The sequence below is a fragment of the Micromys minutus genome (genome assembly GCF_963924665.1).
Source record: "Micromys minutus genome assembly, chromosome: X".
In the NCBI taxonomy this organism is placed as follows: domain Eukaryota; kingdom Metazoa; phylum Chordata; class Mammalia; order Rodentia; family Muridae; genus Micromys; species Micromys minutus.
This window is the reverse complement of record NC_137970.1, coordinates 128,335,258-128,362,499: the sequence shown is the minus strand read 5'-3', so window position 1 is coordinate 128,362,499 and position 27,242 is coordinate 128,335,258. Positions and strand designations below refer to the sequence as shown.

General features: G+C 36.1%; 1 protein-coding gene across 3 annotated transcripts in view; it reads right to left on the bottom strand.

Annotated features, from left to right (window-relative positions):
• Window positions 1–27,020, bottom strand: part of VAMP7 (vesicle associated membrane protein 7) — a 36,818-nt gene extending 9,798 nt beyond the window's left edge. Inside the window, exons 1-6 of one of the 3 annotated variants that reach the window (XM_080910921.1) lie at window positions 26,905–27,020; window positions 21,169–21,323; window positions 16,987–17,044; window positions 15,614–15,751; window positions 13,743–13,833; window positions 11,228–11,295 (exon numbers count right to left, since the gene is read on the bottom strand). In XM_080910921.1, coding sequence (XP_080767047.1) covers window positions 11,228–11,295; window positions 13,743–13,833; window positions 15,614–15,751; window positions 16,987–17,044; window positions 21,169–21,314 — 501 coding nt within the window. In that variant the 5' untranslated portion in view covers window positions 21,315–21,323; window positions 26,905–27,020. Of the gene's footprint in view, window positions 1–11,227; window positions 11,296–13,742; window positions 13,834–15,613; window positions 15,752–16,986; window positions 17,045–21,168; window positions 21,324–26,879 lie in introns of all 3 variants that reach the window. The other 2 variants (XM_080910923.1, XM_080910922.1) reach the window with 2 other exon arrangements.
• Window positions 27,021–27,242: the final 222 nt, after the last annotated feature.

Below are 27,242 nucleotides of genomic sequence, written 5' to 3'. Positions count from 1 at the left end.
TCTGGGTTGTCAACTTGACAATATCTAGAACTACAATTCAGAACTTATAAAGATCTTGTGAAGATGATTTAAAGAAAAGCTTAGGTTCAGACATGGTAGTACATAGCTTTAATCCCAGCACTCAGAGGACAGAGGAATACAGATATGTGAGTACAAGGCCAGAATACAGAGCAAGTTCAGGACAGCCAAGCTTAGGCAGTGAAGGAGTTGGAAAACAGAAAGAAGGTGATAACAGAAAAAGGGGATCTTGTTCCAACCCCACCAAGCAGCAGAACTTGGAAGCTTCAGCCATGTGGCTTTGGCTTTATAGTCAAACATAGAAGGGGTTACTAGGACAATTGATGCTTGTTAGCTGGAGCTAAGAAATTAGGGGTGATTAAGAAGAGACCAGCATCACTGAGGTAAAATATTCTGGGAAGTGTTTTCTGAGAGCACAAAAGGCTGTGTTCCAGAGATAGCCAAGGTTGTACCCCCTACTACAGCTGTACTTGTTAATGTGTAAGAATCACCTAGGTGGTACTGGTTTTGAAGGTATGAAGATGACATGAAGAACAGCTGAAGCATGGCACTGTGAGAGGCCAGAGAAGGCCATTGGTAAAGGTACAGCTTCAGTGGAAGTTGACATCCCAGGACTGAAGGGGTCATGTAAAGGATTTGAGGCTTGGCACCATGAAGAGAGCCTATTAGAAGCTATTGGTGAAGCCTAGTTGCAATAGAAGACACCAGTGTATTGGAGAGGCCAGTACCATGGGATGATTACTAAGAACAGCAGCAACAAAGGAGTAGATAAACACGAGCTTAGAGTGCTACAGAGGGCAGAGCTGGAGAAGTGGCTCAAACCCTTTGAAGAATCCCACATAATCATGTGTGGATTCCAGACATAGGAATAAGAAACTGTGAAGTTGAAGTTGCCTTGGAGACCCCAAGATGTTAGGGATGCCAGAGCCATGGGCTACCTGTCTAGAAAAGCTGCTAACAGGTAATGGAACCGGCCCAAGAGAAAGAACTATGTTGCAGTCAGCAAAGCTGAAAGGAGTTGGACATCAGGTATGGGAATGCAGAGTTTGAAGTTTTCCCAGCCTGTTTTTGGTCTTGCTTTGGTCCAGTATTTCCACATTATGACTTTTTGGAATAGTAATGTCTATCCTATGATATTGGAAGTATGTGATATGTTTTTTGATTTTGATTGTATAGGGGATTACAGTTAAGAGACTGCATGAATCTCAAAAGAGATTTTAAACATTGTTGAGACTGTGATAGACTACTGGGACTTTTGAAATTGTATTATCCAATGGCTAGGTACAGCCCCCACAGTCTCATGTTTGAAAAAGCTTATAGGGGACAGGGAGTGGAATGTGATGGTTTGAATATGTTTGGCCCATGTGAAGTGGCACTATTAGGAGGTGTATCCTTGTTAGAATAGGTGTGGCCTTGTTGGAGGAAGTGTATCATTGTGTAGGTGGGTTTTGAAGTCTCTTAGTTCCCAAGCTCCACCCAGGTGCAGAAGCCAGGCTCTTCCTGGCTGCCTGTGGAAGACAGTCAGTCTCCTTCTGCCTGACTTCAGATCAAGATGTATTTAATTGGTATACAATTCTGTACAAGTAACATTCTTCACTGTTAAGAAGTTGTGGGATATAAGGTTATTGGGCAATTTTGTAATGTTTAAAATGGTGGTCTGTTCAGCTACCCATCTGAAGAAGTCAAGTACAAGTATGCAAGTAAATCCAAAGGTACAGAGGACCCATGTTAACAACTGGTTATTGTTAGCTGTGATGCAAAACCAACAATTTTTAAGTATTACCTACCTTATTTCAAAAATTCAAAAAAAAACCCAACTTGTTAGTATTACTGAACTGTTAACTATTAAAGTAGCATGTTTTAGATTATCTAAATTTTTAACATTAAGAAATCATTAAAGTATTTCCTCTATTTAAATTACAGAGATTTTTATTGAAGAACTTTATTTAAAAAAACAAAGATAAATGTACAAATTTTAAGCATTTTTGTATAAAAGTATACGAATACATTTTTGTCATTGTTTGGCTTTATTTTAAGGTTTGATAGTGTGCATTAAGGTCTTACTAGTTACAATAAGCATAAAGTACATGTAAAACAGTATGTAACCTGGAATTAGTCAAAGTTTTCTTGCTGTGTAAGGAATAAACATAATGGTTTTTTCTTTTCTTTTCTTTTTTTTTCTTGAACTTCACACAGTCTGTGAGTTGTTTCTGGGGTATTCAGAGCTTTCTGGGGTTAGTATCCCACTATCAGTGACTGCATATTATATCTGTTCTTTTGTGACTGGGTTACCTCACTCAGGATGATATTCTCTAGATGCATCCATTTTCTTAAGAATTTGGTTAAGTCATTGTTTCTGATAGCTGAGTAGTATTCCATTGTGTAAATGTACCACAATTTTTGTATCCATTCATCTACTGAAGGATATCTGGGTTCTTTCCAGCTTCTGGCTATTATAAATAGAGACAGAGATGTTTAATTAACTTTATTTACAGAGTAGGGATCTTCCCCCAGAATCTAGTGGTACCTAATAGTATCCTTAGGCAAGAATATCAGTTTAAAAATAATTATGCAGATTCCTAAGAATAACAGATGTTAGTACTCATTAAGGAAAGCAAGCATGGCTAGCAGCATCTGTGTCTTAGTTACTCAAAAGTAATTTTGTTGCAGTCCCTATATAAAGTGATTTTGAAGACAAGGAATTACTGCATTCCTATCAAATTCCACAGCACATAGTTTTGTTTTTATTTTATTTTTTTTGTGTATGTGTCCTGTATTAGAAAAATGGTTTTTCAGCATACATATATGTCCAAAGTTAAGCTGTTTGTTTGCACATTTCTTGATTTTGTTTGTACTGATTTGCTACTACTGCATCTTGTGGATCATCTGATTCTGCAGCTATAAAACAGTGCTTGGCAGGACAACAGCATCCAGAAATTCATTGCTTTTTCAGGATATCCAAACAGGTATTCCCTCTGACAGAACTAATAATTAGGACGCCATATTTTAGTGATAAACCAGACTTTAGGAGGGTTAAATAGATGTGACTCTTTGAATGAGAAATGTCACCAACAGGCTCTGGCAGATGAATGCAAGGTTCCCAGTTAGTGACACTGCTTAGGGGTATTTGAAAGTTGAAGTGTTGCTGGAAGAAGTATGTCACTAGGGTAAACTTTGAGAATATACAGTCTTAGTCTAGACTTCCAGTTCTCTGTTTCATGATATAATCTCTGTTTCCTGCTCTGCCACCATGACATGCTTGTTATCATGCCTCCTCTCCATAATGGACTCTTTACTACTCTGGAATTACAATCTGAAATAAAATGCTTCATCCAAACAGATGATTTTAGTAAGGGCACTTTATCAGAGCAATAGAAAAGTAGCTAATAAAATGAAAATGTTTCCAGTATTCTAATTTCTACTTACTTAATCTTACTCCTCATATTGCCTTTTTTTTATTGCTGTGAAGAGACACCATGACCTCCTCCACCATTTCTATCACCACAACTACCTACACATGAACATTACTACTGCTATTCCTGCCAACACATTTCCCATCAATGTTGGAATCTCCACCACATCCAGCCACCTAATTCTCTAAGTGGATCTAAAGCTGGCTCCACAAGACAGAACTCATGTCTAGTATGTTAAGTAGGCCCCAAATTCCACAGATGGTTAGATCATCGGCATGATGGGGGTAACCTAATATTATTCTGCAAAATGGCTATAATAATAAACTTCCCCATAAGTTCTCTTTATATTAGTGCATCTCCCAACCCATACAAGAGAAGCTTCTTTTTACAACAGATGGTGATTAATAAAGTGACTCATAAACTGGTTAACATGCAGACAATAGATTATGGACTGCCTATCTCTAAATGGGACATCAATGCCACACTTTATCTTCCATAAGTCTCAGGGAGCATCACAGATGTGAGGGTAAAAAGATTGTAAGAGCCAAACATACTGTATATCTGCAGCAAAACTCTTTTTGCCAGGTATGACAGAGCCATTGAATGCATCTGTGAACACATGTACAAGATTAAGGCAACCAAAATCCAAGCATGGATGGGGGAGGAACTCATGAAATCCCACCCTGAAATAAAGACCTATTGTCAACTAGGGAAGGAAGAGTCAGTTTTCTTTAGAGATGTCAGCCATGAGAGGCTGCCTATGCTCCTGTAGACTGTCCTATACCAATGCATATACAGGTATCATTGAATGGATTCACCACACAAAGTTGGGAGAGAAACGTAAAAAATAGGGGATGAATTGTAAGGAGGGAAAGTGGGGTAGCACTGATCAAAATAAAATATGAAATTAATATGAAATTTTATCACTGGGAGGTCTATTCTTTTCTGAAGGGAAATGGAGGAGTAGATCTGGGGAAGAAGGGAGGTGTTTAGGGAGGAACTGGAAAAAGAGAGAGGAAAAACTACAGCCAGGATGTAATATATGAAAGAAGAATAAATAAATAAATAGATAATCTAAAAATATAAAAATCCTTATATCATTCTTCTAATTACTACATACTTTGATGAAAAACTTACAAAATATCATAAAATCCAACAGTTGTCATACAACCTCCTACAACCTGCCATTAATAGATATCAATATTAAAGTTAGAACATAACATGTATCATGTAGTTTAATTTTCAGAACTCCATGAAAAAGTATATTGCCATTTTATAAATTATGACAATTGAAGCAAAAAGATGTTAAATAATGTGCTTAAGGTCAAACTACTAGAAAATAAAGTTCAGTGTCTTAATCATAATAGTTGTTGCTAGTCACAATCAATATGATTATGATGTTTTATAGTCATTGTGATATTTATACTATAATCACATTGGAGAACTGTATGCATGTCTGATAAAAATCTAAGGTTAATTAAAGTAGGAAGATCCACATTAAATATGGGCAGCATCATTCCCTGATCTAGAGTTCTGGACTTAATATAGAAGAAAAAGCAAGCTAAGAGTCAGCATCCATTGCTTTCTGCCTCCTGAATATGAGGCACAATATGATCACCTGCCTCCTCAAGATTTTACTTCTATGATTTCCTCACCATAGAGGAAAAATAAATTATTCTTGAAGTTTCTTTCAGCTATTTTGTCACAACAATGAAGAAAGTAATTAATACCATGATTATTCAATCACTGATTACTTTTAATATGTAAAAGTTTAATCTGTTAAAGATCTCTACATATTTTTTTCAAAACACTTTTATAATGAACTACATAAAAATGTAAAGAAATATGTGAGAGTAGAAAAGAGTAATTAATGGCACATTTCAACCTATGTCTTTGGCTTGATATAAGCAAAATATCAAGCTAACACTATAAACCCCAAAGGATTCACAATAAGTCACACCCAGCCAAAACTTCAGCAGAGGTACATAAGGTGATGAATTATCAATTGAAAAACTTTGCTTCAATGCAAAGTTTTAGGAAATTATTTCTATACAAAAAATATATATTTTTTTTTAGATCTGCCACCCGGACCAGCACTAAAAGCGCACCCCCGCCCTGCCTGATCCAGGGACCAGGAATACAGCATTGGAACCTCTGCTTCCCCCCCCCCCCCCCGGTGACTTTAGGGCACAGAACAGGGCTTGGCCCATCTGCCACCAGGACCAGCAGTTCCCAAAGGATTAAAGACTGGTGAGTTGAAGATCTGGGCAGCCAGGGAGCAGAGAGATCTCGGTGGAGTGCACACGGAAAGCGCGCCCCTGCCCTGCCTGACCCAGGGACCAGGAACCCAGCATTGGAACCTCTGCTTCCACCCAGCGACTGTGGGGCGCTGAACAGGGCTCGGCCCATCTGCCACCTGGACCAGTGGAGATCCAGGGACACAGACCAGATACAAGGGAAAGGTAAGAACATATCAATGACAACAGGATGGCAAGAGGAAAGCGAAAGAGTATATCCCAAGGAAACCAAGACAACCTGGCAACACCAGAACCCAGCTCTCCCATAACAGCAAACATTGGAATGCCAAACACTCCAGAAAAAGAAGACGCAGACCTGAAATCATACCTCAAGATGATGATAGAGATCCTTAAACAAGAACGGGAGGAAAAGCAAAAAGAATCAGAAGCTTTTAAAGAGTAAACAAGAAAAACACTCAAAGAACTCAAAGAACTAGAGGAAAACAGAACCAAAGAGATGAAGGAATGAAAGAGGGAAATTAAAACAAAAATTGACACAATAAAGAAAACACTAAAAGAGATAACCCTAGAGGTAGAACACCTAAAAAAGAAATCAAGAGTCACAGAAGCAAGCATTTCCAATAGACTACAAGAGATGGAAGAGAGAATCTTGGGGGCAGAAGACAACATTGTAAACATAGACAAAACAGCCAGAGAAGATGCAAAAAACAAAAAGCTCCTAACCCAAAATGTCCAGGAGATCCAGGACACAATGAGAAGACCGAACCTAAGGATAATAGGAATAGAAGAGGGAGAAGAATATCAACTAAGAGGCACAGTAAATATCTTCAACAAAATAATAGAAGAAAACTTCCTACCGTTAAGAATGAGATGACCACAAGCATAAAAGAAGCCTTCAGATCTCCAAATAGACTGGACCAGAAAAGAAATACCTCCCGACACATGATAGTCAAAACACCAAGTGCCCAAAGCAAAGAAAGAATACTAAAAGCAGTAAGGGAAAAAGGTCAGATAACATATAAAGGCAGACCAATCAGAATCACACCCGATTTCTCAACAGAGACTATGAAAGCTAGAAGAGCCTGGACAGACAACATGCAGACCCTAAGAGAGCACAAGTGCCAGCCCAAGCTGCTATACCTAGCAAAACTATCAATCACCATAGATGGAGAGATGAAGATAGTTCAAGACAAATCTAAATTTACACAATATCTGACCAAAACCCAAGCATTACAATGAATTATAGGTGGAAAACACAATACAATGAGGGGAACTACATCCTAGTAAAATCAAGAAAACTCCTAAGCAAGAAAACCAAAAGAAGAAAAAGACACAGACACAAGTAAACCTACAAAAGCAATAATAGCAGGAAACAGAAACAACTATTCCTTGATATCTATTAACATAAATGGACTCAACTCCCCAATAAAGAGACATAGGCTATCAGACTGGATACATAAACAAAATCCAGCATTTTGCTGCATACAGGAAACTCATCTCAGAGACAAAGGCAGACACTATCTTAGAGTAAAAGGGTGGGAAAAAAATTCCAAGCAAACAGCCCCAAGAAGCAAGCTGGAGTGGCTATTCTAATATCGAATAAAGTAAATTTCCAACCAAAAGTTATCAAAAAAGATAAGGAAGGACATGTTTTACTCATTACAGGGGAAAATCTGTCAGGAGGAACTCTCAATCCTTAGCATATATGCTCCAAATAAAAAAGCACCCACATTCATAAAAGAAACCCTACTAAAGCTCAAAAAATACATTTCACCCCACACAATAATAGTGGGAGACTTTAATAGCCCACTCTCACCAATGGACAGATCATGGAAACAGAAACTGAACAAGGACACTGTAAAACTAGCAGAGACTTTGAACCAACTAGATTAATAGATATCTAGAGAACATATCATCCAAAAGTAAAAGAATACACCTTCTTCTCAGCACCCCATGGCACCTTCTTGAAAATTGACCACATAATTGGACACAGAATGAGCCTAAATTGATATAAAAAGATTGAAATACTCCCATGCATCCTCTCAGACCACCATGGTCTACGGCTGGTCTTTAACAACAACAAAGACAACAAAAAGCCCATATACACATGGAAACTAGACAACGCTTTGTTAAACAATAGCAGGGTCAAAGAAGAAATAAAGAAACAAATTAAGGATTTTCTAGAATTCAATGAAAACGAAAACACAACATACCCAAACCAATGAGATGCAATGAGAGCAAGTACTGAGAGGAAAACTCATAGCCCTAAGTGCTTCCAAAAAGAAACTGGAGAGAGCATACATCAGCAACTTGACAGCACAGCTAAAAGCCCTAGAACAAAAAAAAAGCAGATACACCCAAGAAGAGTAGACGGCAAGAAATAATCAAAATTAGGGCAGAAATAGACCAAATAGAAACAAAAAGAACCACTGAAAAAAATCAACAAAACCAAGAGCTGGTACTTTGAAAAAATAAACAAGATGGATAAACTCCTAGCCAGACTAACTAGAGGGCAAAGAGAGAGTATACAAATTAACAAAATCAGAAAGGAAAGTGGAGACATAACAACTGAAACTGAGGAAATTCAAGAAATCATCAGATCCTACTACAAAAACCTATACTCCACAGAGTTGGAAAATCTGGAGGAAATGGATGAATTCCTAAACAGATACAAGATCCTAAAGTTAAACCAGGACCAAGTAAACCATCTAAATAATCCCATAACACCTAAAGAAATAGAGGCAGTCATCAAAAGCCTCCCAACCAAAAAAAGCCCAGGTCCAGATGGGTTCAATGCAGAATTTTATCAGATATTTATTGCGGACATAACACCAATACTCTCCAAACTATTCCACAAGATAGAATCAGATGGAATACTACCTAATTCATTTTTTGAGGCTACAATAACCCTCGTTCCTAAACCACACAAAGACCCTACAAGGAAAGAGAACTTCAGACCAATCTCACTTATGAACATTGACGCAAAAATACTCAACAAAATCCTTGCAAACTGAATCCAAGAACACATCAAAACGATCATTCACCATGACCAAGTAGACTTCCTCCCTGGGATGCAGGGATGGTTTAACATATGGAAATCCATCAATGTAATCCACCATATAAACAAACTCAAAGAACAAAATCACATGGTCATCTCACTAGATGCTTAGAAAGCATTTGACAAAATTCAACACCCCTTCATGTTAAAAGTCCTGGAAAGAACAGGAATCCAAGGTCCATACCTAAACATAATAAAAGCAATATACAGCAAACCAACAGCCAACATCAAACTTAATGGCGAGAAACTTGAAGCAAATCCACTAAAATCAGGGACTCGACAAGGCTGCCCACTCTCCCCCTACCTATTCAATATAGTACTGGAAGTCCTGGCTGGAGCAATTAGACAACAAAAGGAGATCAAGGGGATAGAAATGGGAAAGGAAGAAGTAAAAACATCACTCTTTGCAGTTGACATGATAGTGTACTTAAGTGACCCCAAAAATTCCACCAGAGAACTCCTACAGCTGATAAACAAGTTCAGCAAAGTGGCTAGATACAAAATTAACTCAAACAAATCAGTAGCCTTCCTATACTCAAAGGACAAACATGTGGAGAAAGAAATTAGGGAAAAGATACCCCTCACAATAGTCACAAAAACTATGAAATACCTTGTTGTGACTCTAACTAAGCAAGTTAAGGACCTGTATGACAAGAACTTCAAACCTCTAAAGAAGGAAATCGAGGAAGATCTCAGAAAATGGAAAGATCTCCCATGCTCTTGGATTGGAAGGATCAACATTTTAAAAATGGCCTACCTACCAAAAGCAATCGACAGAGTCAATGCAATCCCCATCAAAATTCCAACCCAGTTTTTCATTGAGTTAGAAAGATCAATGTGCAATTTCATATGGAATAACAAAAGACCTAGAATAGCGAAATCCATCCTCAACAACAAGAAAACATCTGCGGAAACACTATCCCTGATCTCAAGCTATATTACAAGGCAATTGTGCTGAAAACTGCATGGTACCGGTACAGAAATAGGCACGTGGATCAATGGAATAGAATAGAAGATCCAGAAATGAGCCCTCAAGTATATGGTCACCTGATTTTTGACAAAGGAGCCGTAAACATTCAATGGAAAAAGGACAGCCTATTCAACAAATGGTGCTGGTCCAACTGGCACTCAGCATGCAAAAGAATGAAAATAGACCCTTTCTTATGTCCTTGTACAAAGCTCAAGTGTAAGTGGATCAAAGATCTCCACATTAAACCAGATACACTGAAACTATTAGATGAGAAAGTAGGGAAAACCTTAGAACACATAGGCACAGGAGAAAATTTTCTGAACAAAACACCAATGGCTCAAGCTCTAAGGTCAAAGATTAACAAATGGGACTTAATGAGACTGCAAAGTTTCTGTAAGGCTAAAGACGCTATTATGAAAACAAAACGGCAGCCAACAGAATGGGAAAAGATCTTTACCAACTCCACATCAGATAGAGGCCTAATATCCAAGGTATACAAAGAACTCAAAAAGCTAGACACCAGAGAATCAAACAACCCTATTAAAAAATGGGGTACAGAGCTAAACAAAACGTTCTCAATTGAGGAATATCGAATGGCTGAGAAACATCTGAGGAAGTGCTCAACATCCTTAGCCATCAGGGAAATGCAAATCAAAACAACCCTGAGATTCCACCTCACGCCAGTCAGATTGGCCAAGATCCAAAACTCAGATGACAGCAGATGCTGGCGAGGTTGTGGAGAAAGAGGAACACTTCTACACTGTTGGTGGGGTTGTGAACTGACACAACCACTCTGGAAATCAGTCTGGCGATACCTCAGAAAATTGGATATAGTACTACCTGAAGACCCAGCTATCCCACTTCTGGGCATATACCCCAGAGACACTTTAATACACAACAAAGATACATGCACCACAATGTTCATAGCAGCTCTATTTAAAATAGCCAGAAGCTGGAAAGAACCCAGATGTCCTTCAGTAGATGAATGGATACAAAAATTGTGGTACATTTACACAATGGAATACTACTCAGCCACCAGAAACAATGACTTAACCAAATCTTAAGAAAATGGCTGCATCTAGAGAATATCATCCTGAGTGAGGTAACCCAGTCACAAAAGAACAGACATAATATGCAGTCACTGATAGTGTGATGCTAACCCCAGAGGCTCGCACTGCCCCAGAAACAACTCACAGACTGTGTGAAGTCCAAGAAAAAAAGAAAACAAAACAAAACAAAAAAATAGTTGAATTAGTAAACCTATAATAATTTTGGTCATATATAAAAAAAAGAATATATTTTTTAAAAAAGCTTCATTAATGGCTACTGAGAGACTGGTAGTTTTGTATGTCTCACTGCTACATTTCTTATCACAATATGATGACATCATAGACATGAGGAAAGAAACAGAAACAAACCACCTTAATATAAATTTTAAGACATTACCATATTATCTTAGCCATTGGTGAAGTTATTTTAATACCCTGGGAAAAGTACATTCTATACTTACTGAATCCACAAGATTTTCTGTTTTATCTATCAGCAATTCCAACCTTTCTCCACGTTGAGCAACCAAATCTGGAAATACATTTAGAAATAAAAATAACATTTTATATTAGAAATAAAGAAACCCACCTCCCAAAGCCAAGGCCCTAAAACTGAGACCAAAATTCTAGGAAGTCACTATTTGACTACAGAAGAAAAGCAGATGAGCCCAATTCAAGACAACAGGTAGTTGCAAAAGGAGACAACAGACAAGCAGTTTCCCAAACAGCTTATTTATGGAAACAGGTAACTTGCCTATTCTGTTCTTAGCAAACAGTTTTACTCTTTTCATATCATTACACGCCCCACCCCATCCCAGAATGGAGAATATAAACTGTGTTCTTTGGAATTCTACTCAATCTTACATGTAAAGGTAGGAAAGAATAGGCTCCACTGAGATGTCATCTGATCTTCATATACCAGGTACCACACATAAATAATTTAAAAAATTAAAATACGAATATAACAATAAGAGATTGATTCAATAACTTCAAAACTCTGCATAAGAAAAATCAATGCCTATATAGCTTTAAAGATGAATTCTATATATAATATTTCAAGAAAAATACATACCAATTTATCAGGAATTTCTCAATAAAATCAAAAGAAAGAAATATTTTTCAACTTATTATATGGGTCCAGTATTATCTTGGTATTAAAGTCAAACAAAGATATCACAAGAGGATCTGGGGTGTGGCTCACTTGGCATAAACCCTGGATTTAATCCTTAGTACTGCACAAACTGGTACACACTTGTAATCCTAACATTATGAAGGTTAGAACAGGGTGTGATGGTTAGTTTTAACTGACAACTTGACACGATTTAGAATCACCTGGGAAGATAGTATGAATGAAATATTGTCTAGATCAGATTGGATAGTGGGTTTATCTGTGGGGAATTGTCTTGATTGCATTAATTGATGCAAGAAGACCCAGCCAAAATATGGGTGGCAACTATTCCCTGGTCTTTGGCCCTGACACATATAAGAGAAGAGAAAGGTAGATGAGCACTAAGCATTCATGCATTTATTTTTTATATTCTTCACTGTAGATGTGATATAACTGACTGTTTCAAACTTTAATGACTTTGTGACTCTGCTGCTGTGATAGACTATAACATGGAATTATAAGCTAAAATAAAACTTTTCTAAGTTGTTTTTCTCAGGGTATTCATTAAAATAACAGAAATACAATAAAAATGCAGGAGAACCAGAAGTTCAAGTTAGCCAAATAGTAAGTTTGAGAACAACCAGTGATACAGAAGCCTGTTTTACAAAAAGGACACCATAAATGGAGTGGGCTGGTGATCTTTAAGAAAGCAGGCTGAGCAAGCCATAGAGAATAAGCCAGTAAGCAGCACCCTTCCATGGCCTCTGCATCAGCTCCTGCCTCCAGGTTAAAGCCCTGCTTGAGTTAATGTCCTTACTTCCTTTGATGATGGACTATGATATAGGAGTGTAAGCCAAATAAGACCTTTCCTACTCAAGTTGCTTTTGATCATGGTGTTTCATTGCAGCAATAGTCACCATAACCAAGATACTGCCTGATATACAGGCCAGGGAAGCAAGTAGGGCCAACTGCAGATCTTCAATGTTCCCTTCTTCAAAATCCAATCCCCTAGTCTCACATATAGGTCTATAACAGACCACCTGCTGTGGCTTACCCTCCCTTTCTGGCACCATTTTAAAAGATCATACAGATCTTCTCTTCAAATATTCTCCACTGCTCAAAGCTTTGTCCCTGCCTTACAACTCCAGCAAGCATTACCAGGGAATCTACCAGCCAAGCCTTCCAGAGAAGCAAATAGGCTAGTGAAGAAGGTAGGTGAGTTTCAGCTCTTTACTCTCCCTCCTTTGCTCCAAGTTCAATACTCAAGTATCATCCCCAGCTCAGTGGCCTCTCTGCCTCCATTCCCAGGGTACTAAACAGATGATAGTAAAACAACCTCCTATGCTTCCTCTAGTGGACCCATTCAGCCTTTTTCTTCTAGTTCATTCCCATTCCTAATTGCCAGTTCCCAATACCTAGAAACATACTAAACCAGAAAGCCCCAGTGGGATACTCAGAAATACTTTCTACCAGGCAAAATATAGTCACCACACCCTCCTAAGAACCAGAGAGGGCAATAGAAACCAAGGAACAAAACACACACCCAAAAAGGCAAGTATCAGTACCTAGGTCAGCAGTTATCAACCTATGGAGCCATAAATCAGATATCCTGCATATCAGATATTTATATTACATTCATAACAGCAGCAAAATTATAGTTATGAAGACACAATGAAAATAATTTTATGGTTGTGGTCAGCACAACATAAGAAACTGTATTAAAGGGTCACAGCATTCAGAAGGTTGAGAACCACTGACCTAGATGATGAGAACAAGGAAGTGCTGTTTCAGCCTCTCTACAATAATCTGATTAAAATCTAGCTCATTGTTATTTGTATTCATATGAATGAAACTATACCATTGAAACATACCTATGTTTCTGACCATTATTCCTTTCAGTTCATCCACTTGTGCTTGAGTCTCCATCACTCTGTCTAGGCTCTTATTCTCGGAGTGATGTTTCTACAAGATATTAAGTTTTAACTTGCAATATTAAGGCATTATTTATAACAATAAAGAATAACAACCTAACTAAAGAGTGCTATATAATTATGGTTCTATTATATAAAAAATATATCTGAGAAATAGATTTACATTTAGGAAAAATACTGGCAATATAAAATTTGCTGTCATATTAAGTGCATTTTAGTATAAATATATCATTTTAAGTAAAATTCAGTGAATGTGTTACAATATATGAAATATATGAGATGCTTAGAACAAAAGTAAGGAGATATATCCTTATTGGCTTCTTATAAGATCTAGAATCTAAAACACTGATGATAGTATATATTTTGACATTATCATTCAATGTTAACAACTGTAATGTGCTTAATACACAATATTACAGATATTTCACTATGGAAAGTGATTCAGAAAAGTTATTATTTAATCTACTATAAAACTCTTTGATATAGATATTTTCATTATCTCTATTTGTTACAGGGAAGAAATTAGAATTCAAAGGCTCACACACAGATTTGGAGCTAATAACAACCCATTTAATAATTTTTTTGCTACTTAGAATGTATTTAAAAATAGGAAAATAAAAACTAATTAAAAATGTAGTTTTCCAGAGTCGCAATGAAATTAGAGGTTATGTTTTTGCACTCAAATAATCTTACAGATAAAAGAAAAATATTTTGAAAGAGGCTGACCATCATTTATATCATAAAAATGCAGATTAAAAACACAATGAGATGCCAATGTATACCCACTGAAATGGCTAAGATGAATGACAGACCCAGTAAATGTTGACAAAAATAAAAAAACACTGGAACTGACAATGAGAATTTTAAATGGTACAATACCTTTGAAAAAACAGTGTGATAAATTTTTAAATTACATATTACTTACCATATGGCCCAGAAATGTCATTCCTAGTTATTTACCAGCAAAATAAAAACATATGTCCACAAAAAGACTTGAGATTCACAGAGCTTTACACACTACAGTTAAAAACTAATGGCAACACAAATATCTAGCAACAGATAAATGGGTAAAACAGTATCTATATAGTTTTGTTCATCAAAAAAGGAAAATATGCTGATTTTCTCATAGCATAAGCATCATAATGAGAGAGAGAGAAAAAAACAAGACCCATCAGAGTACCTACTTTCTAACTGTACTTAAGAAAAATCTAGAAAAGACAAAACTAATCTACAGAGATAAAATGAGTAGTTTTATCAATAATTTGCTGGGTTAGAATATTTGGGTTGGTGACTTACTAGGAAGGGGGATAAAGGAAAGTTTAAGGTAATGGAAAGGCTTTTATCTTGACTATGGTAGCATTTCAGAGTTTTACACATACACACACACACATATACACTCGCACAAACACACATATACACACAACACACCATCAATTCAGTTGGCAATGAGGAAATTGTGCAGATGAACAGATTTTCACATGATTAATTTGAGCTATTCAAAAATCAAACTTTTTGTTTGATGTGAACAAGGTTTATATATAGGTTAAAAGGCCAGTTGACATGTTTAGTGGATTTAAGCATTAGATGGGTAGTCAAATTAATCTATTTTTAGGATTCTTTGAAATCCTTGAGATATGCTATTAGTAATAAAGAATATCATCAATTAGCTTTCTACACTAAAATGAACTCTTTACATCTTTTAATGGGGATATTTTATTGTGTTATATTCTAGAGCCCCTAGATTCATGGTATTTGAAGGTAATCAAGACAAAAATATAAATTCAAACATTATGACCTGAGCAAAACCTTACTAGTTGTGCAGCCAAAACACTCGAAAATTCGCTATTCATTGCATATGGAAGTGCAGTCTGTGCTCTTGAACCGTATGTAGTCTGGAACCTCTTCTTTACTTCATTCAAAAAACTGAAGGCTCGAGAACGCTCAAAATCCTGTAAAATAATCAATACTGTATTCATATTCACAAGGTAAACAAATATATATGGAAGACTGGTAACAACACAATAGGTAATGTTTACTGACAAATGACTCCATGAGAAAGAAACAGAATTGATCCTATTTTATAGATCGGGAACCAAAGACTCCAAAAGACAACTAACTTACCATACATCAAATAGCTAGTAAATTAAAAAGCTGAAAGCCAAATTCAAACTAAAGACAATGGTATATAGATTATTAACTCTGGGGTCAGAAATTGATTTTTAATTCTTCCAGTTCTTTCACATAATCTACTACAAGAACCAACATAATGAGATGTTCAATAAATCCACAAAAAAAGTAATAGTTTGAGGGATAGAGAGATGGCTCAGTAGTTAAGAGTGCAAATTGCACGTTGAGAAGATCCAAGATTGGTTCCAGCACCCATGTTGGACAGCTCACAACTGAAATCACAACTTTAGAATTTTGCTGTGCAACTTAGACCCATGTAAGATTCTATGACAATTTTCATCTACTCTAACACTTTCACAGCAGTCCTTTCAGATAAAGCTGGACTTTATTGTAAAATCAGAGCTAAAAGACATTGTGATGATCAATGTAATTCAAAGTCATTTCCACTTAGTTTAAACCAAAGTTTAGTTAAACCTTGCTAGGTCCTCTGCATGTATGTTATGGTTGTTAGCTTCCTGGTTTTGTGGACTCCTAACAGTGAGAGTCAGGGTGGCTCTCATTCTTTTGTCTGTTTTTGGAAACCTTCTCTTCTTATTGGGTTGCCTTGCCCAGCCTTGATGGGAGGGTTTGTGCCTAGTCTTACTGAATCTTGTTATGCTGTGTTCAGTTGACGCCTGCTCTTTTCTGAAAAGAAATGAAGGAGAAGGGGAAATGGGGGAACACTGGGAATAATCTGGGGAGGGGACTGGAAGGCGTGGCAGGATGTACTGAAACAAAAATTAAATAAAAAAAAAAAAGACCTAAAAACAAAAATAACAATCATAAACACCAATTTCAACATACTGTTTGTTGATAAAGGTTCAGAGAGATTCAGTAAAAACTACAAAAATAAGCTGAATTACACATATTTAAGTATCAACATTTGTCATAAGATACTCTTTATAACAAATGCAAAGTATAGAAAAAATTCACCATTACCCACCATAGGTACAGATAATTAATAATTGGCTACATTAGTATACATAGTGAAATAGCAATATATCTTCAAGTTACTTACATCATCAGTGATACAAAGATACACAATCCTGTCTTGGCAGATGTAATGAAACAAATAACTGTGGAATAAAAAATATAAAACTTATTGTGGTTTTAAGCATTGCCTACTTTACTTCTAAGTTCTAGCTATATAAAAGCCACTTCAGTATGTCAAACTTCACTAAAGTGATTACGAATACAATCCAATTTCATCTTCCCCTTCCTCATGCATTTCTATCTTTAGTTAAACTGTTCTCTTTCCTAAATATAATAACATGCATCAACCATTAAAATGTTAGCTAGAAAAGCATACTTGGATTCTTAAGGCTTAAAAGAGAGATGATATCTTAGAAAAGACACACAATTAAAATTAATTCCCAGTGGGCCATAGGGTTTTGTTTTTGTTTAGCTTTTTCCTGGCAAACACCTTTAGTAGCAAATTCTCTGTACTTCTGTCACGCATTTGAATGTCTGCTTTGAGCAAGTGAACGTGCAGAATACTAAGGATACAGATTGTAAAACCATCAGTTCCTGCTTTTGGGGGGATCATAGTACAAGGAATTACAATGCAATAAGGCAAATAAGTTGATAAGGAAATTGAGGGTATTATATAATACTCTAGGGACATAGAGGAAACAGGTAATGGACATTTACCAAAGGGTAAAAGAGATATATGATCTGAATTCTAAAGAATAAGTAATAGATAGCAATGCAAAGAGTCAGCCAAGAGTATACAAAAGTGCAGAATTAGGCAGTGTAAGAATGTGGATACAGATTGGTACTTTAGTCCTTGGGAGCTGTGGTGGGTTTGGTTTGTTGATAATTTTGTTCTTCCCATGGGGTTGCAGACCCTTTCAGCTCCTTCAGTCCTTTCTCTAGCTCCTTCATTGGGGTCCCCAGAGAGACCCATGACCCCAGGTGCATGTGCAGTAGATGAAAGCATTTTCTTACATCAGTGGGAAGAAAGGCCTTGGTCCAGTGAAGGCTCATTTTCCCAATGTAGGGGAATGCCAAGGTGTTGAGGTGGGAGAGGGTGGTTGGGAGAGGGAGCATCTTCATGGAGGCAATGGGAAGGGAAGGGGGATGGGAATATGGGAAAGGGATTACATATGAAATGTAATTGCAGAGAATATCCAATAAAAAAAGGGAAAAATGTGGATATAGGGGGGGCTGGAGAGATGGCTCAGTGGTCAAGAGCACTGACTGCTCTTCCAGAGGCCCTGAGTTCAATTCCCAGTAACCACATGGTGGCTCACAGCCATATGTTAAAATCTGATGCCCTCTTCTGGTGTGTCTGAAGACGGTTACAGTGTACTTATATATAATAAATAAATTGTTTTAAAAAAGAATGTGGATATAAAAGAGCACATAATAAATATTGGAGAGTAAAATCTGTTCACATAACAAAAGTAAAGAACATACAGAAAAAAGTAATTGCCTAGACAGATAATAGTGGGAAAGTAAGCAGATACTGGATTATACAAAATTTTATAAACTGCCTTGAGAAAAAATGAAAAATTCAAAAGAGTTTTGCATAGGGCAGGTAATGTTATATGATAATATCCAGAATTAGTATGTAATCCACCACCTGAGCCCCAGTTCTACATATGCTTCTGTCTATCACACTTAGTATTTTAAAAACCTGCTTTGTCTTACTGAACAGATTTTAAAAAGAAGTATGGTAACCATACACCAATAAAAAATGAGAACTATTATAATATTATGAAGAAATTATTATATATGGGTGCAAAACAAATCAAGGACTCAAGCAGTAGAAGACAAAATCATTGAAAAAAAAGATATAAGAGAAAGAATGGGCCAACAAACTTGTATAAGAGAGGTAACTATTTAATGAGGAAGCGAAATATAATTCTGAAGTTTTAGGTTTAGCTTTCTGAGAGTGTCCAGCAAAAAATTCTTTCATATATATATATGTGTGTGTGTGTGTGTGTGTGTGTGTGTGTGTCTCTGTGTGTGTGTGTATACAGAAGTAAGTATGTATACAGAAGTAAAAGTTATCTTACTGAGATGACAAATAAGATTATGTAATTGAAATCAGGGCAGAAGGTTAAAAAGAAAAAAATTCAGTGATTAAACCTCACATAACAAACATAGGAGGAACAGGTGAAGACTTAGATATCACAGAATGTATAAAATATTTGCTTCTACTAAAACGTACATTATACTTACATTTCATAGTTTCCCTTGTAACTAGATAAAGGTATGTTACTAAATTTTGGCTCTAATACTAGTGGAAGAAACATTCCCTTCCTCACTCTAAAAGAATTCTGTTTTTTCCAGCATTTCATAGGTACTTATTGGCAATACATACACTGTAAGCATGAAGTGTTTTGAATAAACTATAAATCCTTACTCACAAGACACAGATAATTTAAGCCCTGTTACAATCTCTGGACCCCCAAACCTAAACTGTTAAGACATAGACTATAAAACCTGTTATGTTCCCAAAGATGACACATTCTCTGATATTTATAGAAGTCTGGTAGAAAAGATGAGGAGTTTCTCCAAGAAAGTAGAGTCACTAACCACACCCCATTCCAAATGGCTGTGAAGTATTTGATCACTGATAGTAAAAAATGATTTCTATGTTTCTTGTTATTCTCTTTTACAAATAAAAGTTTGTAACTCTCATTCTAGTGTTCCTGTTCTTACTTCAATATTGTTGGTAGGAAGATGATAGCAGGGAAAACGTATGACTTATGCTGGTTTGTTCTGTTCTTTTTTTTTTAAATGATCACCAGGCCATAGGACTCCTGGACCAGATGGAAAGGACTGTGCATCACCCAGGAACTATGGACATATAGCAAAACTCAGCAACCACATGAGTCTTTAGAGTATGGTATGTTTAATATTTGAGAAGGAAAGTTTATCCAGGTATTTTGATAGCTGGAGAAATAAAATGAAAGACCTAAAGTAATTCTCTGTTATAATAAATTCTTCCAGACTAAGAGCTTAAGTTCAAGACCACACAACCTAAGATGACAGTTCTTAGCTTCCCTTCTAGCTAGCTTGGCTACATGACTATATAAAGTGGAGGGGAAAAAATGAAAGCAGAAACTTGAAAGAGTAAAATGCAAGGACACTTCAGACCCATACCTTTAAAAACACCAGAAAAATCACCGGGACATAATAACAATAAAAGAAGTTGTTTTGGCAAAAGTTGGAAGGCATTGATGGCAGAGCCAATCCACTAGCTCTGAATCACTCACCTCTGGACTGTTGCATATACATTAATTTTATATATCAGTGTCTTTCTCATAGTAGCTTTAACTAATTTATAAAAGGGTTTAATTCTATAAAGTAATAAGGATCTCCTGACATAAGAAGAAATAAAGATTAAGTATTAAAATATTTTAAGCAGCAATATGGGAAGTTAAGGTACTTTTTAATATGATTACTAGGACTTCCCATCTATTAGCATCTCTAATATGCCACCATGGTATCATTCTAGAGCAAAAGCTGTCATACCTAAAAACCTTTAGTGCCATTCCACTGCCTACAAGTAAATCTAAACTCTTAGTATGCCCTATGAAGCCATGCATGACTTTCTGCTATCCATCTCTTTAGTTTTTAATCATCATCATTTTGAGTACTAGTCACAGAGAATGACTTATAAATTCCATAAATATAACTATATCACTACTTAATGGTCTGTTTGATGTTCCTTCTATTTCATAGTCTCTACTATACTTATCTACAAATTTACTCATTAAGCTATAAACTTTATGAAGACAAATACTACATTTTTTGTTATATCATTTTCACCAGCTACAGTGATTATCAATAGCTAAATACTGTATTAATATTTATTAAAAGGATGAAAAAAGAAATTATCATCTGTATCATTTGATATATTAGAAAAGCAATTTTTATATATAACATTTCCATATCTTTCTTTAATATATCATTTCAAATGATAGAATAAAATAATTATAAGTTAAATTAGTAACAAAACCAGACTTTTTATTGTTTTGAAATAGGATTTCATTCTGTGGTTTAGGCTGGCCTTCAATTTATAGTGGGATCTAGTAGTATACCACCATGCCTGGCTTAGCACTAGACATTTCCCAAGCTAGTCAAGCTACTGTTTTGTCAAATTAATCTACCTAAAATCTTGTTCTCTACTGCTTTGACTATAATAAAATTCATTCCTTCCCTTTACCACATGCAGATCAGAACTCACTTGCCATGTGAGTAAGTTAGTTTATTATTTTCAGAAGGTATCTTAGCCAGAATCTGCTCTGTCACCTCCAGGAAGTTTCCTCCACACCAAGCATGTTTGGCAAGGATAGTGGTTCCCCTGGCAACAACAGCAAAAAGAATGGCCATGACTTCAATCTATTAAAAGTAAAAAAAAAAAAAAAGAAAGAAAGAAAGGACATAGATTTAGAATATTACTTAGGCATGAACTTTCAAAAGAAAACTTATCATGTATCTACATCCATCTAGAGATAGTATTTAATAAATTAATATAGCATAGAAATTAATGAAATCATAATAGGAGCTAGAAAGTATGCTTAGTATGCTTGTAGGCCCGAGTTTCATCCTCATCAATGAGGAAAAATGTGAAGAACTTCAAGGTCTTCTACAAGTTTATGACTTAAACTGCTATAGTTACAAATCAGTGTGTACACAGGCTGTATTTATAAATTATATAGCAGAAACTGATACTCTTTTGAAAGCAATAATAATAGACAGCAAAGTGGCATAAAGATGTCACCACAGTTCAATTAAATAATCTCATCTTGAAAATTTATCCTGGAAAAATAGTTTAGCAGAGACCAGTCTCTGGCTGGATTCACAAAGATCACTGTTAACAATAACAACAACCCATATTTATTAAGTACTCTCTGTGCAATACATATTAGTTCAAGTAGTTAAAAGAAAAAAAACAAAACAAAAAAATAGAGGCACTGACTCCTTAACTATTTTACACAAAATTACAGAGCTAGAATGATATGGTAATTTAAACCCAGTGTGATTCTAGAGCCCACATGGCTACATAAAACCAATAATATGTATATTATATGACTTATGCCTATATGATAATTACTTCTAATATAAAGGCACTACCCATAAAAGCAACCAAATGAAATTTATCCAAATCTTCCACAAGAGTGGTTTTATAATTTATGTTAGAATCTTCATAAATAAAATATTATCAAAATGAAAGGGCATGAGTTCAAAATTACTTTTCTGACATTTGGATAGAAATATACTTATTTTTCCTTTTATTTCCCTGCTTTGTGGTTTAAGCTATAGAAATTAACAAATCAACTCTTCAATGTAATATAATTTAACATGTTCATTTCACCAAGTAAATCAATGGTTCTTAAACTATAGTAAGACTATGAATTTCATTGGGTGGTATAATCTCTTAAAATATGATTTTTAAACCAGGTCAGTGTCTGAAAATTGTAGCTAAATAATCTGGCCTGGAGAAGCCTAGGGGAAAAAATTCACATAACAATTATTCATTATACCAAGTAGAATATGATGAAGTGCTTGGGGTCAGGTAATCTGCTGAGTCCTGACTGAAATATCATCATTGAAGGACATTCATATATCTTTTCAGCTAATCTTTTAGTAGGATCTCTTCATTCCTAATGTCTAAATAAATTTTTTCTCGGGGGTTATGTCTTCAGTAGTCTTTATTTCCCCTGAATCCTCTGTAAATAGAAAGTTGGTTTCCAAACCAATGTTTCATAATTTTTATTTCCCTTGATCTAAAAGCCTCCCTTGATCATGTACTATCATGCTACCATTATTATTTTATTAGACTCCTGTCTATATATTATCTTTGCTTCTCTACCTCCTTTTATATTATTATACTGACTTTTGATCTTAACAATCCAAAATAAAATGCTTCCTAAAATCACCAACAGCCTCCCTCTATGCTATAAAATAATAGTCACATTTCGATTATCACCTTACTTTATCTCTCAAGAACCAGCAACATGTTAACTAAATCTCTTTCTTGAAACATTCCCATGTATTTGGCTTCTATGGCTTTCTTTTTGATGACTTTTTCTCTCAACTCATCAGTAAATATTGAATTCCCCAAGGGGCTGATTGTAAGCCCTTTTAGTACAGATGAGCATATGTGGAATTGACATTTAAAATATGATTCATAAAAGATACACTTCATATAAAAGAACAGGGTTAATGATAAAACCCAAGACACAACAAACAACTGAGAGAAAGATAAAAGAGTAAAGAGCCACAAAGAAAACTCATGAGGACCAATTGGAAAAATGTGGCCCAGAGGCCAAAGGGAAAGAAAACTTTAAAAGGAACAGGTGCGATTGGATGTGCTAGCTCACAAAGAATGAGGATTGGAAAATAGTGACTTCAATTTTATAAAGAAGGAAGCTATTGCCCACAGTCAAAGAAACATAGCCAAACAGACAAAAGCAAAAAGAGATACAAAGAATTCAATTGGTACTTAGATGAGAAAGTAGTAGCTTTGGTCACTTTGCAACTTCAAGAAGAAAACCAAGCTTAGCAGCAACATTAAAAAAAAAACAAAATAAACAAACAAACAAACAAAAAAAAACAAGATTTCTTTCATCAGATGTAACTGTATTATAAACCAAGAGCTTGAGGTAACTGTTTAAAATGCCTAAATAATCCTAAATTGTGTTTAAAAATAGGGTTATTTGCTTTCTTTAAGTCCTATTACTATTCCATGCTGTGCTGGTTAGGCTGACTGTACAGAGAACAGTGGATTCAAATCAGAAGGAAGAGACTACATGTGAGAAATCTGGAGATGATGTCATACAAAGGATGGCTTAGGGAAAGACAGTTAAGAAAAAGAAAGGGGAATGTAAAATAGTTTCTAAGTTTATAGTAAGTGTATATGTATTAGAGAGCACACCATTCGGAGTAAAACTGGGAACAGTGGATATAAGTTACAGAGTAGTGAAGGTTTTCCTCTTCAATGAAAGTAGTTCCTAATTAAAATTCAGACTGCTAAATATTGCATATATACCAACAGAAATCTGATTTTCTTTCCAGATGTTACTAATAGGAATGTTTTTACTTTCCTGTTATTACTGAAAAACTCTACCTATAGTCCAGTTTTGTTTGCCCACACTGTTAACTCTTTTGCAGTTACATATTGATGAGTATTGAGATAACAAAAACAACTGTAGCAGACAGAACACTTACTGTGTTTGAAATAAGAAAACCTAGCTCTACTAATTATCAGCACTATGTGATTGTCTAATAAACCACAAAATGCTATATAAAATAGCATTCAGAAATTACATGGAATCATAAGCAGACACAGAAGCAAAAACATGTAATGGAAGTATCAAATTTTCATCAACGCTGTTTCTCCCAATTCTCCTAAAGATTTCTCAGTTAGGCTATTATCCCAATTCTACATGGATCTCGCTAAAATTATAAATTATTTTTCTGTGGAAGGCATAAAAATTACAAATAACTGTTCCCCCCAGATGTGTAACTACTAACAGAAATTTATCACCTTAAAGCTCAATAGGCCAGAGGGCAAAAATCAAAGTGTTGTTATGTCAATGTTCCCTATGAAATCTGTAGAGAAGAATCTTTAGTCTCATAGTTTCTGATAGTTTGCTAGCAATTCTTTGGCTTGAAGTTGTAGCATTTTAATTTTGCCTCTCTAGCCAAATGGTGCTCTTTCTTGTCTTCAAATAACACTGTCTCTTCTATCTTTATGAAACCAATCATAATAGTCATGTCCACTCTACTCCAATATGACCACATCTTAATTATATTTACAAAATCCTATATGCAATAAAGTATCATACACAGGTATCAGAAGCCAGGACTTCAATATAACTTTATGGAGGACACAATCTATCCTATTCTCCCTTTTCCATATAATCCACATCCCTTCTACTTCTAAAACTAGCTACCTTGTCGTTTTTTTTTTTTTTTGCTCAGTGATATTAGTGACTTGTTCTTATAGCTGTGAGGCATTCTACTATGGTTTAGATTTAGAGAATCCTGTTGTAGTTGGACATGGTTGTGCACACCTGTAATACAAACACTTGGGAAGCAGAGGCAGGAATATCAAGAGTTCAGGTTAAATCTTGGCAATATAGTGAGTCCAAGATCAGCCTGGATATGATGGCCAAAGCAGTAGACAATGGAGATATGAAACTCGGGGAGAGAGGACTCCTACTAAAGGGAGCCATAATACAAAGGGAGACCGACTTTAAAAATGAAATAAGGTATAAAGGACGAATAATATAGGAATAATCACAATTGATCAAATTAGATAAGATCATGTGATTCTAATATTGAATAAAGGAATGACTAGGTACAAATCTATCAGCATTTTCCTCAGTATACTGTTAACATTTCTCCTTAAAAGAGAGGTTAAAATGTTTGCTTTACTCTTTCCAATTCTCAGCACAATACCTGACAATGAATATTTATTGAGCAGTTAAATGAACACTGGGTGCACTTAAAATACAATAACTGGTAGATAACTTTATATTATATAGAACCTGTTAAGAAGAGTATTTTTTTAATATCAAACTCTCTCCCTAATTCTGGTAACACAGTTCACTGACAGTTCACCAACTATTTAGTTTGAGATTGTGATGGTTTGTGTATGCTTGGGCCAGGGAGTGGCCCTATTTAGAGGTGTGGCCTTGTTGGAGTAGGTGTGTCACTGTGGGCATGGGCTTAAATACCCTCATCCTAGCTGCCTAGAAGTCAGTCTTCTTCTGTTTGCCTTCAGAGCAAGATTTAGAGGTCTCAGCTCCTCCTACACCATGCCTGCCTGGATGCTGCCATGCTCCTGCCTTGAGGATAATGGACTGATCTTCTGAACCTGTAAGCCATCCCCAATTAAATGTTGTGCTTATACGAGTTACCTTGGTCATGGTGTTTGCTCACAGAAGCAATATCCTAAGACAGAGACACAGCAGGAAATAAGTCTATGGAAAATAAACCACATACTGTGATGCAATAACCTTGGATCAGATAGCAAAGGAAGAACACTGTCAAGCCAGACCATTTTAAAGAAGGGGGAATGTCTATGAAAAGTTTGGCTATAGACTAATATTACACTTGTTGCTATCACAAGTATTGTTTCTGAAAAAATGATCTAAAGTCCAACCACATCCCTCTCACTTTTTGCCCTAACCATACACTGTCATATTTATTATTCCTATTTATCCCTGTTCCCCAAACGTGTAAGTTCCTATATTAGTCACCTCCTATGTCTTGTTTACTACTAATGTATCCCATAGATACTTAATGGAGTGCCTAGTATGTATTCATTCTTTAATAAATATATGTTAAGTACATTGCTTCCAGACATAGCTATTCAAAGGAAAAGAAATTTTCCAAAGAGAATGGTAATACAAGTCACTGAGTATGATTAATAAAATCCAAAGAAAAAGATTTGATAATTTGTTGGTTAGGAGAGTCAGAGCTATATTAACCAAAGACCCAAGAATATGATCAATTTGGTACATATTGACCATCAAAAGGAATGGCAATATTGTTAAGGGTGCACGTGTGGTATAGGAACTCACAGTGAAGCATGAACAAGCATTAGGAAAACATGAAGCAGAAAGTGCTATAGGTGAACATGGGTGAAAAGAGTTTTGTGTGTTTTTTTTGTTTGTTTGTTTTTGTTTTTTTTGCTACAGAAAAGTCTGCAAAACGAGAATGAGAGAAACTTAACATTTTCGCATCCTGCTATGACAGCTTAAATAACACGTTTTGACACCAACCTGAGACTTCTTCAGCAGCGTAAAAACATACTTTGCCCAAACTGGACCTGATCAACAATTAGAACGGTAGACAACAGAGAAATCAAAACCACCCATGTCCCACCTTAGCACCTTCTAGTTTACACCTCCTCCCTCCCTTCTAGTCTCTCTGTCTCCTCACCGCAGAAAATGTCCCATTCCATTACCTGACCGGGTACCCTCTAGCGGGTACTCGGGCTCTTGACTGAGGGGCGCAGGTCCTAGTAGGGTCGTCCACAGCCTGAAACCAGAGATGGATAGGACCTGACGCCGCAAGCTTCCGTGTAAAGCGCCCCGCCTACGCGTGGCCTCCTGGGAACGTGAGCTCTCCTCCAATGGGAGCAGGCTAGAAGGCGGGATCTGAGAGGTTCCCAACCCTCCGTACTTCCCAGGACCCGTACTGCACTCTGGGAGTGGTAGTTCTGAGTGTAATAGTGCCACGTCTGCCTTAGGTCGGGTCAACAACTCATAAACAACATTGAACGCTGTACTATAATCCCAGGAA